Below are 20,659 nucleotides of genomic sequence, written 5' to 3' on the forward strand. Positions count from 1 at the left end.
CCCATAATCGACAAAACCACTGGTGGGATGCTGTAAAATACTGCTCTCGGACATAGAATTTGGGGACTGATTGTAATCCCAGTGGCCCTGCTGGAACTATCAGGTTGGCCAGCGGTTCTCTGAGTTGGGACCTCCATCTGAGTGAGGATGGAAGTCCTGTTTCGAGCTAATTAATTGTCCTCAAAGGATAAAATGACTGTGGGGCTGTTCTGATCGCACAGGTATATGTTCCCCACCAATTCTTCAGGTGGTAGGAAAGCAAAGCCTCCCATTCAAAAAATCTTGTCCCATCATTTGTGAAGGTTGGGGAACACTTAATTCAGGTAAATCAAACGAGCAAATCTTCTCAATTAATGTTGCATTATTATTTTTGACTACAAGTATACTTACATCCAGAGCTTCCTTTGAAGCCATTTTATAATAATGTCCTTGGAATTCAGCTGCAAATTCTAATGAAGGATCAACAGAGCAGTCTACAAGTTCTCCCTTTAACTGAAGGCTAACAGGACAATATTGCTGAAACTCTCCAACCCGGGACTGTAGTTCTTTGGGCGTGATACACAGACCAGCAATACAGGCAGCTTTTCCTGCAGTGAGGAAAGAAACTTTTAGCAACATGATTTGGAATAGTTCTGCAAGTGCTGCAGTTTGACGAGCACTTGGGTTGTATGTGCTCAAATCAAGGCCTTGAGTCGTTTTAAACTTCCCAATTTTCACCAAAAATTCCCCGTTTGTTTTGTTATATATTATTGAAAACTGACAATCCCGTAAATTCAATTTTAAAAAAATCCTAATTCAATGTTTTTTTTCACTTCAGGAAAGGGAGCATTACTGGAACTTCCAAAATACAAGCCAAAATTTTCAGATTTTTTGGTCGTTGTTGGCGACCCCCCGCGGCAGAGGATGCTGGGTGGGCAAAACCATGTAGACATTGGTGGGACTGGAAGAGCCCATCACCTTCCACTGCCTAAAATACGCCCCACAGGGGAATTCCACATCATCCACTGCCACTCTGCCATTTGTATCTGGTCGGGATTGGAGAGAGGCCGGTGATCACGGAGGGCAGGGACAAGGGATTGTCTGATGGGGGGGATGGATCTGCCATGGTGTTGACGGGGGGACCAATTCCTGAGGGGGTGGGTCTGCCGGGGTTGGGGGATGGGGGGATTAGTCACTGCTGAGAAGTGGTTGGGGTTTGATGATTGGGTTACTCTGGTATGGGTGAGGAGTTGGGGCTGGCCTAGTAATGGTCATGGGGGTCCTGATCAGGCCATGGAGGGATTAGGGAGGCAGCACTTTGGGGTCCTGGGCTGGCCAGCTATTGAGCTGGCCAGCAAACTGCAGGCTGACAGTTCGGGGCCACTAGGCATGTGCAGAGTTCTGGAACTGTCAGACTCTGGTGTGAATAGACTCCGCCCCCAAGCTTTTAGTAGGATTCACAATTGTGACCTGTGTATTGCACAGAGTGTGGGAGCTTCGAGCCTGAACTCCCACTGAGAAAACAATCGTGGATTTACACCATTTTTCCTGCAAATTCAGCACTGAAAATTTTTTTGGGAGAAACAAAGAACATAGAACACTACAGCACAAACAGGCCCTTTGGCCCACAAGTTGCGCTGATCACATCTATACTAAAGCTATATCTATAGCTTTTATTGGTAGAGGGATTGAATTTCGGAGCCGTGAGATCATGTTACAACTGTACAAAACTCTGGTGCGGCCGCACTTGGAGTATTGTGTACAGTTCTGGTCGCCGCATTATAAGAAAGATGTGGAGGCATTGGAAAGGGTGCAGAGGAGGTTTATTAGGATGTTGCCTGGTATGGTGGGAAGGTCTTATGAGGAAAGGCTGAGGGACTTGAGGTTATTTTCATTGGAGAGAAGAAGGTTACGAGGTGACCTGATTGAGGCATACAAGATGATCAAAGAATTGGATAGGGTGGACAGTGAGAGCCTTTTACCTCAGATGGTGATGGCTAACACAAGGGGACATAGCTTTAAATTAAGGGGTGGTAATTATAGGACGGATGTCAGAGGTAGGTTCTTTACTCAGAGGGTAGTAAGGTCGTGGAATGCCCTGCCTGCAGCAGTTGTGGACTCGCCAACTTTAAGGGCGTTCACATGGTCTGTGGATAGGCATATGGATAACATTGGAATAGTTTAGGTTAGAGGGTCATTAGATTGGTTCCACTGGTCGGTGCAACATCGAGGGCCGAAGGGCCTGTACTGCTCTAATATTCTATGTTCTATATACCTACCAAGCCATAGAACTATCTGTAACTCCCAATGCCATTACATCCCATATACTCATCCAGAAGTCTTTTAAAAGACCCCAGCGAGTTCGCCTCTACCACCACCGATGGCAGCCAATTCCACTCACTCACCACCCTCTGAGTGAAAAACTTACCCCTCATATCTCCTCTTTGCTTGCTTCCCAGCACCTTAAACCTGTGTCTTCTCGTAGCAACCATTTCAGCCCTGGGAAATAGCCTCCGACAATCCACCCTATCTATTCCTCTCAACATTTTATAAACCTCTATCAGGTCGCCTCTCAACCTTCGTCTCTCCAGGGAGAAGAGACCTAGCTCCCTCAACCTATCTTCATAAGGCATGCCTCCCAATCCAGGCAACATCCTTGTAAATCTCCTCTCAATAGCTTCCACATCCTCCCTGTAGTGAGGCGACCAGAACTGCGCACAGTACTCTAAGTGGGGTCTGACAAGGGTCTTATAAAGTTGCAGCATTACCTCCCAATTCCTAAACTCAATCCCTCAATTAATGAAGGCCAGTACACCATACGCCTTCTTGACCACATCCTCCACCTGCGAGGCCAATTTAAGAGTCCTATGGACCCGGACCCCAAGATCCTTCTGCTCTTCAACACAGCTAAGATTCCTACCCTTGATATTGTACTCCTGCATCCTATTGGTCCTGCCAAAATGGACCACTACACATTTATCCACGTTGAAGTCCATCTGCCACTTCTCCGCCCAGTCTTGCATCCTATCCATGTCACGCTGCAACTTCTGACATCCCTCCAGACTATCCACAACACCACCAACCTTTGTATCATCGGCGAACTTACTAACCCATCCCTCCACTTCCTCATCCAGGTCATTTATGAAAATGACAAACAGCAAGAGTCCTAGAACCCATCCCTGGGTCACTCCACTGGTGACCGAACTCCATGCAGAAAAAGACCCATCCACAACCACTCTCTGCCTTCTGGAGGCAAGCCAGTTCTGGATCCACAAGGCCAAAACCCCTTGGATCCCATGCCCTCTCACCTTCTCAAGAAGTCTTGCATGGGGGACCTTATCAAACACCTTGCTGAAGTCCGTGTAAACCACGTCCACTGCTCTTCCTTCATCAATGTGTTCAGTCACATTTTCAAAGAACTCAACTAGACTTGTAAGGCACAACCTGCCCTTGACAAAGCCATGCTGACTATTCCTGATCGTTCTAAACTTCTCTAAATGCTCATAAATCTTGTCCCTCAGAATTCTCTCCATCAACTTACCAACCACTGAGGTCAGACTCACCGGTCGATAATTTCCCGGGCTATCCTTGTTCCCTTTCTTGAAAATAGGAACCACATCCGGAAATAGGAATACGGAATATGGAAACAAATAGGAAACGCCCCCACATTGCCCATAGTTGAAGTATGTAATCTATTGGTCCTGTCGAGCTTCTGTGCTGTGACTGATGCTGAACCAAAGGGCATGTTATTTTGTCTGCCCTGTGACTACATACATCCTGTGCCAGTTAACAACATTTTCCATCTTTGGGACACGTAAAGGAACCAGCTGGCTGCCTGCAATGAGGAATACCTGCTCTATATCTTGCTTATGCCACCCAACCACATATGCAGCAGTGTGCCACCAATCAGAACCGTGCTGCACCCATCATGCAACAAACCGTCTGCATCCTAAAACAACAGTTCCATTTCCTGGACTGCTTGGTGGCATCCCTCCATTATTTGTCAGAGAGGATCGACAAGTTTTTAATGGTCTGCTGTGTCCTCCACAACCTTGTACTTGTGAGCACAGCCCTTTTCATTCCAGGACTAGGGGGCACTGTATAAATAAGGTCACCCATTTTAAATGGAAATAAGGTGAATCTTTTTCACTCAGAGGGTCAATGTGTCTTTGGAACTCTCTTCCTGAAAAGGTGGTGGAAGCAGAGACTTAGAAGAGGTGGATGTATTGAATTGTTGCAGTCCACGTGCTGTGGGTTGACTCACAGTGTCATTGGAGAGGGAACTCCAAGATTTTGACCGAATGACTGTGAAGGAATGGCAATGTATTTCCAAGCTGACAAAGTCTCATCTGGATTCAAAATGTCTTTTCTCTCCTTACAGATGCTGCCAGACCTGCTGAGATTTTCTAGCGTTTTCTCTTTACATTTAAAGGATGTGATGCATCCCACCTCCACCATCCTTCCAGGCAGCTCATTCCAGGCATTCATCACACTCTGAGTAAACAAATTTTTCCTCACATCTCCCCTTAACCTCCTATCCCTCACTATGAATCCATATCCCCTCGTGACTGACCCTCCAGCTAAGGGAAAACAGCTGCTCATTTTCCACTCTGTCCATGTCTCTGATAATCTTGTGTACTTTGAGCAGGTTGCTCCTCAGGCTTCTCTGCTCCAATGAAAACAACACAAGCCTATGCAACTTCTCTTCATAACTTAAATGTTCCAGCCCAGGCAGCATCCTGGAGAACCTCCTCTGCACCCCCTCCAGTGCAATCACATCCTTCGAATAACGTAGCGACCAGAATTGCACACAGTACTCTAGCTGTGGCCTCACCAAAGTTCTATACAACTCCAACATGACTTCCCTGCTTTTGCAATCTGTCTCGACTGATAAAGACAAGTGTCTTATATGCCTTTTTCACCATCCTACTAACATGCCCTTCCACTTTCAGAGATCTGTGGACAAACACATCAAGGTCCCTTTGTTCCACAGAAATTCCTAGTGTTGTGACATTTATTGAGTATTTTCTTGTAAAATTATTTCTTCCAAAGTGCATCACATCACACTTTTCAGAGTTAAGTTCCATTTGCCACTTTTCTGCCATTTGACCATTCTGTCTATATCTTCTTGTAGTCCAAGTCACTCTGCCTCATTGTTAATCACCCAGCCAATCTTCATGTTATCTGCAAATTTACTAATCTTATCCACATAGTCAACAATGTCATTTGTATAAGGGATGAATAATAGAGGACCCAATACAGATCCCTACATTCACCACTGGACACTGGCTTCCAATCACTAAAGCAGCTTTCTGTTTTCACCCTCTGTCTCCTACAACTGAGTCAATTTTGAATCCACTTTATCAAATTACCTTGTATCTCATGTGAATTTACCTTCTTTATAAGTCTTCCATATAGGACCTTGTCAAAGGCTTTGCTGAAATCCATATAAACCATATTGATTGCACTACCCTCATCTACACACCTGTTCACCTCTTCAAAAGTCAGCCCTTTTGTCCATGCTTGAACCAAGGTTGGAAAGCCGTCAGGAGCTGAATGACCCTGGTGAAACCCAGGAAGATCTGTCAGCTCTCAAGCGCTGCAGCCAGCCTCAATACAGCTCAATCCCAGGGCTTTGCAGCAAATTGTGAGCGTCAGCCCCTGCTACCCAGATCAATTGCCCCTACTCCCCCCACTGGCCACCCAGACCAAATGCATGCGATCAGTGGGGTAGGGAGGGGGCAAAGTCACAGCAGGCAACCGTCTCCCCTTTGGCCCACCCCTAGAGGCCCTGCTCATTCAGGTCACACCCCTTCAAGACCCACCCCTTCAGGCTCTGCCCTCTGGAACTGCCTGGTAGGCTGCCAGGGTGCTAGGCTGGCATTACTCAAGGGGCAACCCCTTTGCCCTCAATCTCCCAGAAGGCCTCAATGGCCTATAGATCTACTGGTGTGGCTACCGTGACTGGTCCCCAACCCTGGAGACCAGGTGTTTTCCTCGTTAATCACAGATTGCCAGAAGAAGCCAAGGAAATTCACGCTATATAAACTTGGGAATCGGGGGAGAGGCTGGCAGGGGGCTAAATCCCAAGATGACCCCACATCGACACCACATAGAGTACCCTAGTCCACCCCCACTGCCCTACAGTCCTCCAGCTGCCACTCCTGACATACACATAGTGGGGACAGGTCTGTCACCGTATAACATTGGGGTACACCACTGGTGGAGACGGGTCTGTTACTGGAGAGTATTGCTCCCAATGAGGCCACAAAGGCAATTGAGAGCCTGGACGATTGTGTCCCGGTCTCATCAATTACATTAAAATGAGTATTACAATACATTTAAATAAATTATTCAGCCGCTTGCCAGAAATGGGCAGTAGGCTGAATGTGCTGGATATCTGGTGCCATAAGATCGCGAGAGACGAGAAATTGAGTGCAAACCTGATTTCTCAGCTCTTGTGCAATTTTACAGGTTTGCGCCGCCCATCAATGGGCAGGCCAAAGTGGTAAAACAGCCACCAGAAGATCTATTCACCAGCCAGGAGAAAAAATGAATAATATTCTCATGTTCAAACTATGATCAACATTCCTTTTAAAGTTCAAACTTACCATTTTGTATTCTTTCCAGATATATTTCAATCCGTTTCACACTGGTTTTAACAATTTCCAACACTTTCTCCCACACCCACCATTTGCTATGGTGTCCATATATAATGTGCCAATTTTGATGCTGCGTTTGGTAGTGCTCCCAGATAGCACTAATCTCATGAACATATGATGAGTTTCGAATGGTCAGAATCTGAGCACTGTCATGGAGCGGATATATCCTGTCAAGTAAAAGGAAAAGGAAACAAACACTCAATGAATATGAAGGAGAACATTCATCTAAAACATTATGATTGTAGTAGATATTCCTAAAAATTGGCAAGATCAAAAATCTACTTTTTAAATTGAAATGTTTTCAGTAGAAAATGTGACTGTGTAATGGTAAGTTGCGTCCCCATGACCAAAAAGGGATAGTTTGGTTGTTTGCCTCTGGCCATGTTGGGCTGAAAATAACTGATTTGAAAGCAAAGCAGATTCAGGCCTGGTTACAATTTGGATGGGAGACTACCTGGAAATATCTACGCAGTCTTGAACTGAAGAAAGCCTACAGAAAGATTGAGTGACCTCAAAGATAGGTGATTGGCTGGTGGATATTTTGCATTTATCCTATCTGAATGAGGGAATAAACTGCTGAATCACACGCATCCTCTTTTTGAGAAATTAGGTTTATTAAGAGGAAGATGTGTGTTTTGATTGGGGATTTTCAATAGATTTCCCCATGAGACTTGCTAAATGTGAACTCCCCTATTAGGTGCATGGAGGCCCACCCAATAGGGAAGAAGCAGCATGGAGTTTAAAACCCGGCTCCACTCAGGACATGATGTGGAGGTGCCGGTGTTGGACTGGGGTAAACATAGTAAGAAGTCTCACAGCACCAGGTTAACGTCGAACAGGTTTATTTGATAGTAAATGCCACAAGGTTTTGGAACGCTGCTCCTTCGTCCGGTGAGTGGAAAGTTCTGATCAGAAACAGGGCATGTAAAGTCACACACAGTTTACAGAATACTGATTAGAATGCAAGTCTTTACAGTTAATCTGCTACTCAAGTCCTAAAGGTGCAGACAATGTGAGTGGAGATAGTATTAAGCAAAGGTTAAAGAGATGTGTATTGTTTCCAGACAAGACAGTAAGTGAGCTATTGCAAGTTCAGGCAAGTCATGGGAGTTACAGATAGTGTGACATGAACACGAGATCCCATTTGAGGCCGTCCTCATGTGTGCGGAACTTGGCTATCAGTCTCTGTTCGGCAACTCTGCGCTGACTCTTGGAACATCTCACTTACTGTCCTGTCTAGAGACAATACACATCTCTTTAACCTATGCTTGCTATCTCCACTCACATTGTCTGCGCCTTTAAGACTTGAATAGCAGATTAGCTGTAAAGACTCGCATTCTAATCAGTATTCTGTAAACTGTGTGTGCTTTTATATGCCCTGCTTCTGATCAGAATTTTCCACTCACCTGATGAAGCAACAGCGTTCCAACAGCTTGTGGCGTTTACTATCAAATAAACCTGTTGGACTTTAACCAGGTGTTGTGAGAATTCTTACTGTGTCCACTCAAGACAGCCATTGAAAGACTTGGAGGCTGACATGTACACTGTAGTCACTGACTGGCATTTTGAGCACGTTGCAAATAAAGGGTGATGGTGATGGAAGACTGGCCTGGGTAAGATTATTACATTGACAATGAGGAGTAAAACAAGTATTTTTCTTCCCTTTGGACCATCTTTACTGTCGAGACAAGCAGTCCTCCATTAAGAAAAATGCCTCTTTTTAATGTACTTGAAGCCTATGATGAAAGCATAGAAGACTGGACCTAATATGCTGACAGCTTGCGTTACTTTGTGCAGGCCAACAATATTGAAAGGGATGAGGAGCAGAAAGTTGATGGCATGCATGGTCCTAACCATCGTGTAATAAAAAGCCTAACCAACCAGGATGTCCCTAACTCCAAACCTTCAATGAATTGGTGGACTTGGTTAAAGGCTATTATGATCCAAAATGGACAACGCAGTTCACGTGAGGAACTTTGAGGTTGGCCTCATTTGGGTGCCAGGGATTGTAACGGAAAAAACAGAACCACTGTCTTATAGGGTCCAAATTCAGGGCAAAGTTGTCAGATCATAAAGCATCTCTGGAGTAGGGAGTCTGTGCCAGTACAGGTCTCATTATCAGCCATAGGGAAGGCCACTGCCAGCTTTGCGCCACAATGGGTGATAAGCTCGCGGATTCTGAGATGGAAGCAGAAGACACTGGTGCCCCAGCTGAAGCAAGACGTCATTAAGCACCAGCGTCAGTAGCTTTATGTTCTTTCAGAAGTGGAGGTCTCCAATCTGTTTCACAGTACCTGGTCTGGTCTCAGTATGATTATTCCAGCGTATTATTAGTAGAGTTTAGAAATATAAGGGTATAATTTCAAAGTTTGCGGATGATCTAAAACTTGTAAGCATTATAAAGTGGCTAGTGTAGAACTAGAAACGGACATTAACGAATTAGTCGAATGGGCGGACAAGTGGCATTTGAAGTTCAATGCGGAAACATATGAAGTGATTCATGTTTGTAGGAAGAACATTGATGAACATTTTAAAACAAAGGGTGCGATTCTAAAGGGGGGGGCGCGCAGGAGCAGAGGCACCTGGATATATATAGTCATTGAAGGTAATAAGACAGGTTGAGAGAGCAGTTAATAAAGCATACAGTATCCTAGGCTTTATTAATAAGGGAGTCGGTTTAGATCAGTTGGCTGATCTAAGTGTCGCCAACAGTGCGAATTCAATTCCCGTACTGGCTGAAATTATTCATGAAGGCCCGCCTTAAACAACTTTGCTCCTTGCCTGAGGAATGGCGATCCTCTGGTTAAGTCACCATTAGTCATTGCCTATAGTCCGCTATCCAGTACTCTAGAGCAAGTCTACCATCAGTCCACACACTGCTGATGAAAGCGCAGATCCAGCGGGCAGGTCATGTCATCCGTATGTCAGACGAGTGCATACTCAAGCAGCTCCTTTTTGGGGAACTCTCTGCTGGGAAACGCTCGCATAGAGGGCAGAATAAATGTTTCAAAGACACACTCAAAGTCTCCCTGAAGTCGCTTGACATTCTCACGACCACCTGGGAAACGCTGGCACAAAACCACCCTACCTGGCACTGCCTCATCCACAAAGGCTGTCAAGCTCACGAAGCAAGGTGTATTGCTGAAGCGCAACTTAAGCTCGAGCTGCGCAAGTCCAGAGCCACCAGCGCAACAACTACAGTGTCTACACAAGTCTGTCCAATATGTGCCAGGACATTCCATGCTCGAATTGGCCTGATCAGTCATCTTCGGACACACCGCAACCAGCTTCAAAATGACTAATGGTGTCGAGGTCCTCCTCTATGACGATGGACGAACAACTGGCTTATAGTCATCTGGAACTATAGCAACTTTACCTTTATTAATAGGAGTATTGAATACAAGAGAAGGGAGATAATGTTGAACTTGTACAAGACACTAGTTTCAGCTTCAGCTGGAGCATTACATCCAATTTTGGGTGCTGCACTTTAGGAAAGATGTGATGGCATTAAAGAGAGTGCAGAAAGATTCATGAGAATGGTTCAAGGAATGTGGAACTTCAATTATGAAGATAGATTGGATAAGTTTGTGTTGTTTTCTTTAGAAAAGAGAAGGCTGAGTAGAGATTTGATAGAGGTATTTAAAATCTTAAAAGGCATGTACAGAAAAAATGATCCCATTCATGAAAAGATCAAGAACAAGAGAGCACAGAATAAAGTAAATGGCAAAAGAAGCAATATTGACAATTCCATACAGCAAGAGATTAAAGTCCTGAGGATGTGGTGAAGGAAGATTCACTTGAGGCATTTAAAAGGAAATCAAACTGTCATCTGAAAAGCAAGAATATGCAGGGCTACAGAGAGAAGATGAGCGAATGGCACAAGGCTAATGGATCATTTAGAGAGTTGTTGCAGACACAACAGGACAAATTGTCTCCTGCACTGTAACAATTCTGTGCAACTTTGTCTTTTACAGTAGATTGCATGAATTGTTAGCCTAGATCCATTTGGTAATAGTTCTGAGTGAACTTGACAACATGAAACTTGTTTTGTGAGACTCTGTCAGCTGGATTAGAAAACTTCCACATATTTAAGTTGTGTGGTTAAATGCAAAAAATGGTCCACAATGATCTTGGATCTACTGTGTTAATCTTATACTTTTTGCCTCAATGTCTTCAGCTCCAATTTCCCTAGTGAAGACAGCGCTATTCTGGGTGCTTGCAAAAAAAGTAAGTTGAAGTCTTCAGTTACAGGAAGGGATAATGATACTGAGAAAGCATTAGTAGAGAATACTAGTAGAGAAAACAGGCAACGCTGTGAATGTAATTCAGTATGTTATATTCGAGGGATTTGAGCATTACCTGCCCAAAAAATATCCTCTGTGGCATTTATAGTCATGTGTCATAACAGCAGTCATTGGTGCTTTGTGTCAAAAGCATGTACTGTTTGTTACCTGTCTGGTGACTTTTTGTCAGTGAGACCTCTTTTCAAAATCTCTTTTATGTCTGCTTGTAGCTCTACAATCTTAACAGGTATAAGTTTACAATTGTTCATTAGATCTATTTGCTGTTTAGTCACAGGGTATCCATCCAGGATGTATCTATTCAAAAAAAGAAAATAGATTAGCAGTTTGAACTTAACCAAAAAATGTTATCTGAGTTGATAATTTACTACTCATATTCTAGGTGAAACATGAAGTAATTGCAAAGGGGGCTATTAGTCGCCTGGTTAGATGGGGGTGTGGTGGGAGTAGCAGAGATTCTTAGAATCAAGACCTTGATCAACGGGAACTTGCGGCCATGATTTGGCACTGGGGAAATGAAGATCAGGGAACTTAGGGTCAAGAGCAGCACTGATCAGAAGGGTTCCATTAATGTGGTGTCAGGTCATCAGTGGGTCTGGTTTCTGAGTGTAAGGTATGATGGTGCTGGCTGTCTTATCCTTTTTGCCATCTTTTATTATTCTGTGTCAAGAACTATGTATTATGTATCAGAATAAAATGGTTGTCAATACTTTGCAAAATCATATTGAGTCCTGCAATGTAATTAATTTGTTAATTCTTCTTCAACTGAAGTGAATTAAGGACATGAAAGAATATGCAGACATTTTAAGGTGGGATTCTGCTCCGCCACTAAACCATTAACATTAGTATAACATTTGCAACAACTTTCTTTACTGTCTTGACTGCGGATCAGATTTTCCGGTCATGCCAGCGACAGGTTTTGTGGTAGGCGGGAGCAGAAAAATTGGAGCGACACCTAAGGACAGATTTCCAATTGTGGAAAAACAAATTGGAAGTTTGTCCTCATCACTTTCATGGTGGGATGGCTTTTCTGCTGATCCATTTCAGGTATGCACTTTGAATGCATGTCATGAATACTCACAAAAATCACAACTCCCTGGAATCACATACTCCCTCCCAATTATGTGTTATGCCAATGGGAAAGTCAGATTGGTCTAAATCATTGTACATGAGATACGGGTTAATCCACTGGCTGTGGATCTGGAGTCACACGTAGGATGGTTTCATGGTCATCATTAAACATGGAATTCCAGATTTTTATTTAATTCAAATTTCACCATCTGACATGATGGGATTCAAACTCAGGTCTCCAGATCCATACCCAGTGTCTCTGGATTAATAGTGCAACAACAATACCACTATGCCACTGCCTCCACAAACTAAAAGGGCTTTACAAGAATCAAGTTAGGCAGCAATGAGCTGAACAAACTATGTCATTGCACATTTATGGACCAATGTGCATGTACAGGTGGGTATCAGCGATCATCTTGCTTGGCCATATTACAATGGCTGGAGTCAGTGTAAACTGAGGTCCCAACAGCCTTCCAGGATGGATGTAAAAGACTATTTTAAAGAAGAGCTGTGGAGTTATCCCCGGTGCTCTGCCCAACATTTACCGATAAAAATTAATACTAATTACTTGGTCATCCTCACACTGTTGTTTGTGGAGGTGCTTTGTGCATTTTGGCTGCTGTGTTTCCTGTACCTCAAAAGTAACCACCAGAGCTAGGCAGTGCAGTGCAGGAATCTTCTGAGACTATTCCACTTAGAGGGTGGTAGGTGAGTGGAATTGGCTGCCGTCGGTGGTGGTGGAGGCGAACTCGTTGGGTCTTTTAAGAGACTTCTGGATGAGTACATGGGATTTAATGGGATTGAGGGTTATAGATAGGCCTGGTAGGTAGGGATATGATCAGTGCAACTTGTGAGCCGAAGGGCCTGTTTGTGCTGTAGTGTTCTATATTCTATGATCTATTCCCCTGTAAAACAGATATGTTGTTTTGGATACTATTAGTGGGGATGGTCTTTGAGGGGAAAACAGCCAAATCCATTGCACTATGGTTGTTTCTGCTGCAGAGGGGAGGAGTAAAAAATGTGGAATGTAATAGTTACAGGGGATTCAATTGTAAGTGGAATAGATAGGCATTTCTGTGGTTGCAAACGAGACTCCAGGATGATATGTTGCCTCCCTGGTGCTAGGGTCAAGGGTGTCTCTGAGCTGCAGGACACTCTGAAGGGGAGGGTGAACAGCCAGTGGTTGTGTGACATGGGTAAAAAAGGGAGATGGTCTTAAAAGCAGACTATAGGGAGCTTGGAAGCAAGATGAAAAGTAGGACCTCAAAGGTAGTGATTTCAGGATTGTTACCTGTGCCGCGTGCTAGTCAGAGCAGAAACAGTAGGATTAATGGGATGAATATGCGGTGTGAGGGGGAAGATTTCAGATTCCTAGGGCACTGGGACTGGTTCTGGGGAGGTGGGACCTGTACAAACTGGATGGGTTACACCTGGGCAGGATTGGAACTGATGTCCTTGGTTTGGGGGGGGGGGGGGTTTACTTGCTAGAATAGTTGGGGAGGGTTTAAACTAACATGGCAGGGGAACGGGAACCTTTGCAAGGATTCAGAGCAGGGGGAATTAAGGACAACAGGAAAAGACAATAAGGAGAATAAGGAAAGGGATAGGCAGAGAAATCACAGGCCAGAGTCAAATAGGGGCTGAGCAAAAAATAGTAGGAAAAGGAAAAGAAATGTTAAAAATGCCCATCTTAAGGTTTTGTACCTGAATTTTCAGAGCATTCAAAACAAAATGGATGAATTAATTGCACACATTGAAGTAAAGCTGTATAATATTACGGAGACATAGCTCCAAGGTGAGCAAGAATCAGAACTAGATGTTGAGGACTATTCAGTGTTTAGGGAGGACACAGAAAGGAAGAGGTGGTGGAGTTGCATTATTGATTAAAGACGATATTGATGTGACATTAAGGAAAGATATTAGCATTGATGATGAGGAATCTGTAGAGTTATGTGGAGAATGGATAGAGTTAAGAATCAACAAGGATCAAAAAAAATTGGAAGGGATGATATACAGACCACCAAACTGTAGTGGCAATGTTGGGAAAAGCATTAGAAGGGAAATCAGGGATGCATGTGTGAAAGGAACATCTACAATTATGGGCGACTTAACTCTGCATGTAGATTGGGAGAATCAAATTAGGCACAGAACAATAGAGGAGGAATTTCTGGAGTGCATACGGGATGGTCTTCTGGAGCAATAACACTGAAGAACCAACAAGGGAACAGACCATCTTGGACTGGATGTTGTGCAATAAGAAAGGATTAGTTGACATTCTAGTAGTGAGAGAACCTTAAAATGGTAGCCATAATATGGTAAAATTCTTTGTCAAGGTGGATAATGATGTAGTTGATTCTGAGACCAGGGTCCTGAATCTCAATAAAGATAACTATGATGGTATGAGGCATGAATTGGTCATGATGGACTGGGAAACATTACTAAAAGGAAAGACAGTGGACAGGCAATGGTAGGCATTTAAAGAGCAAATAGGTGAACTCCAGAAGTTGTTTATTCCTGTTCGGTGCAAGAGAAGTAAGAGAATTGTGGCCAAACCATAGCTTACAAGGGAAATTAGAGATAGTATTAGATTCAAGGAAGAAGCATATCAATCGGCAACAAAACCAATAGGCTTGAGAATTGGGAGCAATTTAAAATTCAGCAAAGGAGGACCAAGAGATTGATTAAGAAAGAAAAATACAGTATGAAAATAAGCTAAGGGGAACATAAAAACTGACTGTAAAAGTTTCTATAGATATATAAAGAGAAAAAGATTGACAAAAACTTGTCAAATGTAGGTCCCTTAGAGTCAGAAATGGGAGAATTTATAATGCGGAATAAAGAAATGGCCAAGGAATTAAATTTGTACTTTCCTTCAGTCTTTGCAAAGGAAGACATGCATAATGTACGAGAAGTGCTGGGAGAAACATGTTTTAGTGAGGAGCTGAAGGAAATCAGCATTAGTAGAGAAATGGTATTGGAGAAATTGATAGGATTTAAGATGGATAAATTCCCGGGTCCAGATAATCTTCATCCCAGAGTACTTAAGGAAGTGGCTCTGGAGGTAATAGATCCATTGGTGATTATTTTCCAAAATTCTTTGGACTCTGGAATAGTTCCTACAGATTGAAGAGTAGCTAATGTAATCCCGCTATTCAAAAAGGCAGGTAGAGAGAAAACAGGGAACTACAGATCAGTGAGCCTAACATTGGTACTGGGGAAGTTGCTGGACTTTATTATCAAGGATTTCATAACTTGGCACTTGGAATGAGCATGGATTTTCAAAAGGAAAATCATGCTTGGCAAGTCTGTTGGAATTTTTTGAGGATGTAACTCGTAGAGTTGACTGAGGAGAACCCGTGGATGTGGTTTATTTAGACTTTCAAAAGGCTTTTAACAGGGTCTGATATAATAGACTGTAAAGTTAATGTAAAGTTAAAGCACATGAGATTGCAGGTAACGTGTTGAGATTGATAGAAAGCTGGTAAGCAGATAGGAACCAAAGAGTTGGCATAAATGGGTCTTTTTCTGATTGGCAGTCAGTGACTAGTGGGATTCCACAGGGATCAATCTGTGCTAGGACCCCAACTGTTCACATTTTATATTAATGATTTGGAAGAGGAAACTGAATGTATAAATGTATAAATTTGCAGATGATACAAAGTTGGTTGGGAGGGTGAACTGTGAGGAGGATGCAGAGATGCTTCAACTGATTTTGACAGACTGAGTGTATGGGTATCTACATGGCAGATGCTGTATAATCTGAATAAATGTAAGGATGTCCAGTTTGGTAGCAATAATAGGATTATTACTTCAATAGATGTAAATTGAGGGAGGTGGCTACTCAACGAGACCTTGGAGTCCTTGTGCATCAGTTGCTGAAAGTAAGCATGCACATCCAACAGGCAGTAAAGAAGGCGAATAGTATGTTGGCCTCCATAGCAAGAGGATTTGAGTATAGGGATAGAGATGTTTTGCTGCAATTGTATAGGGCATTGGTGAGGCCATATTGGGAGTATAGAGTGCAGTTTTGGTGTCCTTATCTGAGGAAGGATGTCCTTGTTATAGAGGGAATAAAATGAAGGTTTACCAGGCCAATTCCTGGATGGCAGGTCTGTCATATGAGGAGAGATTAAAACGTTTAGGATTACATTCACTGGAGTTCAGAAAAGGGATAGGGGATCTCATAAAATTCTAACAGGATTAGACAGGATAGATTCAGAAAGAATGTTCCCAATGGTGAAGGGGTCCAAACTAGGGGTCATATTTTAAGGATAAGGGGTAAACCTTTTAGAACAGACGTGAGGAGAAATTTCTTCACCCAGAGTGTGGAATTCACTACCACAGAATGTAAGTGAGGCCAAAACGTTGTCTGATTTCTAGAAGAAATTAGATATGGCTCTAGGGGCTAAAGGAATCAAGGGATTATGGGGGTAAAATGGGGGGACGGGTATCAGGATATTGAATTTAATGATCAGACATGATCAAAAAAATGGAGGAGCAGGCTCGAAGGACCGAATGACCTAATCCTGCTTCTAGATTCTATGGTTTCAAAAGTACTTAATTGGCTGTAAGAACTTTGGGAGGTCTGGTGTTTGTTAAAGGCACTATATCTCTTCTCTATCTATTTCTACTCAGACAGGGGTAAAGGATACCTCTCATTTTTCCTCAACTGCAATTTGTCACATTTCCTACCTGCCACTTTGGAATTTTAATATGATGAAAAACACGATCCAATTTCTCGACCTTTGAAGAAAAGTTAAGACAGCCTGCCTAATGCTACAGGTAATTACACAGTAACCCGGGGCTTTATATTTTCAATGCAAACGTTGGCACAAAAATGTGGCAACCAGAAGTAATGTTTTTCAGGTAGATAAATAGAACTTAAAAAATAACTGAACCATACCCTCTTGTGTTGCATACAACATCCATCAAAACCACTTCTAGGCATTTTACGACAAACTCATCTGGCACTATCAAACCCTTTTTCAGATGTTTATTAATGTGAATAGCCAGCTCCGTCTTCTTCTGAGTGGTCAGAATTGTGCGCACAGCTTCTCCTGCTGAAATGCGTTGAAGTCCAAACTCACTGGCAAATCTCCTGGCCACTGTAAGACAGACAACAACTGTATTCAAGAAAAATCATGCCAAGTTGACCACTAGTTTGAAATAGCCAAACATTGCAAAGCATAAGAACATAAGAAATAGGAGCAGGAGTAGGCCATCTAGCCCTTCAAGCCTGCCCCGCCATTCAATAAGATCATGGCTGATCTGAAGTGGCTCAGTTCCACTTTCCCGCTTTCTCCCCATAACCCTTAATCCCCTTACCTACCAAAAACCTATCTACCCACGTCTTAAATATATTTAGCAAGGAAGCATGCTCATTGCCGATTTTTCCTGAAGTACAGTTTATTTAAATAGTTAAAAATAATTGCCTCAAAAACCAGAGTGGCAGTCTCCATTAAATTGCCACTCGCGCAGACTTGCCCACACAGATTCCAAACCTTTTGGCTTACCCAACATTTCTTACTCAGGCTCGGTAAAACAGGAGCAGTGCAGCACGTCCTTGGGAGCATGAGCATGCAGTAAGCTGGGGTGCAGAGAAATATGCCACTTCCCCTTTTTTTGGCAGTAGCTGTCATAAAGAGGATAATAAAAAGGAAAATGGAGGAGGTAATGTCCAAAGGTAAGTGGTTGACTGGGAGGGGTACTGTAATATATATTTAAGTAGTTGCATGATTGCTTTAAGAGCAGGATTTGTTGGTGATATCACTAGGGTGTTCCAGAGGCTCCTGCTTTTAGTTTCAATTTGCACTCTGTACAAACAAGAGGTCCGAGAATAAATATGTTGTTGATTTGAATCAACATATGCAAACTATATCTGTTTTCTTTCTGTTCAAAACCTACACCCTTTAACAAAGGTCATTACAAAAATAAAATTGGCAACAAGTCAGGATTTGTTTAATCGAGAACATCAAGAAAAGATTCTAAGTAGAAGAAAAAAAATTGTGGGTCCTCACACTTTGAAGATTAGAAGGATACTGGGGAGAAGTGACATAGAATTAAAGATTAAGGTGTGAGTGAAGAAAGGCTAAGTAAGAAAAAAAATGGTGGAAGCTCACTGTGTGGTTTTTCAAAAAGAGTTTTATAGAAGGCTTTTTTTCCTAATCAGAGAAGAGTCCAGGTAGTATATGGCATATTTGAAAAGAAGGGATATTCTGTGGTATAGTTGGAGTCATTTAAAAAAATCATATACCAAGTCAACGGTCTCAATGGTAAAATAATAGGGATGTACTGGGAAAACAATAAAAATATGTATATACTGAGCAGTATTAATTTGCTAGTGCCAGCAAGAGAAATGGCGGGTCAAATAGGATCCATGGGTCCTATCAATGAAGAAAGTGAATCTTGAAATCCTTTTCCCAGCATTTTCAGTACTTTGTATGAGCAAATAAACTTGTAAGCAAGTTGCCCATACCAGCTTTTCTCAGTATAATAGAAAGTACAACCTACAATTTGATCCAGACTTAGTTCACTCAGAAAAACAAGGAACCAAAACTTACAATGACTTAACAAAGATCCTTGAAGAGCATTACTGTCCAAAGCCAATGATCATCATGGAATGGTTCAGGTTCCACCGATAGAATCCATTAGAAGGCAAAACATTGCTCAGTTTGTGGCAACTTTAAGGAGGCTGGCACAACATTGTGTGTTTGGTGAGCCATTAGAAGATTCTCTTTGAGATCATCTAGTTTGTGGACTCCAAAATGTGGCTATCTAAAGAAGATTGCTTACTGAACATGCTTTGACTTTACCTACCAGTACTCTTTCCAGACTTTGGTGGTCCTACAATGGCAATCTTGATGGGCACAACAGGTCTGGGTTTAAGCTGGCAAATATACTTTAAAGGATTTTCAATGAATTTGTCTCTGTTTTCCTTGCTAACAAAGTAATAAACAAACTTGTGGTATATGACGGGGAAGACATTTTGCTGCATATCAAGGATGGGTTGAATTGCATTTCCGTTGCTTAACTGAAAAAAAGCAAAAACATTTTAAAACTGGACTAGTTCTACCGACACAATATTTGCAGCAAAAATTGTTTTCATATGAAAAATGTCTGCAACAGGTAGCCTTGAACCTTTGGATTCTGTAAATTAGACAAATTTTGTTCTCATCCTTCATAATAGATTCTAACATTTTCTCTACGACTGACATCAAACTAATAGGTCTGTGGTTCTTCATTCTCCCTCTCCCCATTTTTTAAATAATGGGATTACATTTGCTACTTCCAGTCTGCAGGAACTGTTCCAGAATCTATAGAATTTTGAAAGATAAACACTGATGTATCCTCTATCTCTTTTCCAATCTGGGATGTAGCTTATCTGGTCAAGGGAACTTATCAACCTTCAATCCAGTTAATTTTTCTAGTACCACCTCTTACTAATAATTTATTTCAAAGTCTCAGTTTCACAATTCTCTTGATTGCCTTGTATTACTGGGAGATTTCTGTGAAGATTGACACAAAATAATTGTTTGGTTCTTCTGCAACTTTCGCTTCCACTATAAATTCTTCTGTCTGTAATGGGCCAATGTTATCAAAGATGATCATTACATTTTCATAGATATAAAGAAGCTTTTACAAATTGCCTTTAAGTTTCTCTCTAACTTGTATTAATTCAAACATCTGAACATCATTAAAAGGATGCAGAGGAGATTTACCAGGATGTTGCCTGGTATGGTGGGAAGGTCTTATGAGGAAAGGCTGAGGGACTTGAGGCTGTTTTCGTTAGAGGGAAGGTTAAGAGGTGACTTAATAGAGGCATATAAGATGATCTGAGGATTAGAAAAGGTGGACAGTGAGAGCCTCTTTCCTTGGATGGAGATGGCTAGCTTGAGGGGACATAGCTTTAAATTGAGGGGTGCTAAATATAGGACAGATGTCAGAGTAGTAAGGGCGTGGAATGCCCTGCCTGCAACAGTAGTGGACTCACCAACAATAAGGACATTTAAATGGTCATTGGATAAACATATGGATGATATCGGAATAGTGTAGGTTAGATGGGCTTTAGATTGGTTTCACAGGTCGGCGCAACATCGAGGGCTGAAGAGCCTGTACTGCGCTATAATGTTCTATGAACGTGCATATTAGATGCATGAATAGGCCACTTGGCTTCTCGAGCCTGCTCTGCCATGTGATAAGGTCATTGTTGATCGGATTATAACCTCAAATCCACATTCCTACCCATCCCTCACAATCTTTCACTCCCTTGTTTATCAAGAGTCTATCTATCTCTGCACAAAAGATATTCAAAGACTCTGATCATGATCTTACGACCTCATCCTGTCTGACTTTCAGCAAGGTGGTATGATCATGCAGGAGGCTAAAATCAGGTTCACGTCCAGTTCCTCAGCTCCCCCGATCATACCGGCTATTTTACTAGTGAACTCAGCTTTGCGCCCTTGTGATGACATCATTGGAATGTTATTAACGCTATCGTCAGGGCTATCTTACCTGTACCACCTCAGAGGCCAAGATTCATCCCGATGACAATCATGTATGGTTCCCACCAACAGGACCCTTAAGCTCTCTGCGCCTGCCGTGGCAAGGGTGTGGCAACAGTCGGCAGCCCAGTGAGGTGGCACATAG

The 20,659-nt window shown here is 42.5% G+C and overlaps 1 protein-coding gene across 1 annotated transcript in view; it reads right to left on the reverse strand.

Annotated features, from left to right (window-relative positions):
- The window catches only part of ak9 (adenylate kinase 9), a 341,329-nt gene that overhangs the window by 32,351 nt on the left and 288,319 nt on the right, over positions 1-20,659 (reverse strand). Inside the window, exons 33-37 of the mRNA XM_080193447.1 lie at positions 18,830-19,043; positions 16,917-17,118; positions 11,093-11,239; positions 6,591-6,808; positions 391-587 (exon numbers count right to left, since the gene is read on the reverse strand). Of these exons, the coding sequence (XP_080049573.1) occupies positions 391-587; positions 6,591-6,808; positions 11,093-11,239; positions 16,917-17,118; positions 18,830-19,043 (978 nt within the window). The remainder of the gene's footprint in view (positions 1-390; positions 588-6,590; positions 6,809-11,092; positions 11,240-16,916; positions 17,119-18,829; positions 19,044-20,659) is intronic.

Source organism: Carcharhinus amblyrhynchos, chromosome 7 (genome assembly GCF_965287045.1).
Source record: "Carcharhinus amblyrhynchos chromosome 7, sCarAmb.v2.hapA, whole genome shotgun sequence".
Classification (NCBI taxonomy): Eukaryota; Metazoa; Chordata; class Chondrichthyes; order Carcharhiniformes; family Carcharhinidae; genus Carcharhinus; species Carcharhinus amblyrhynchos.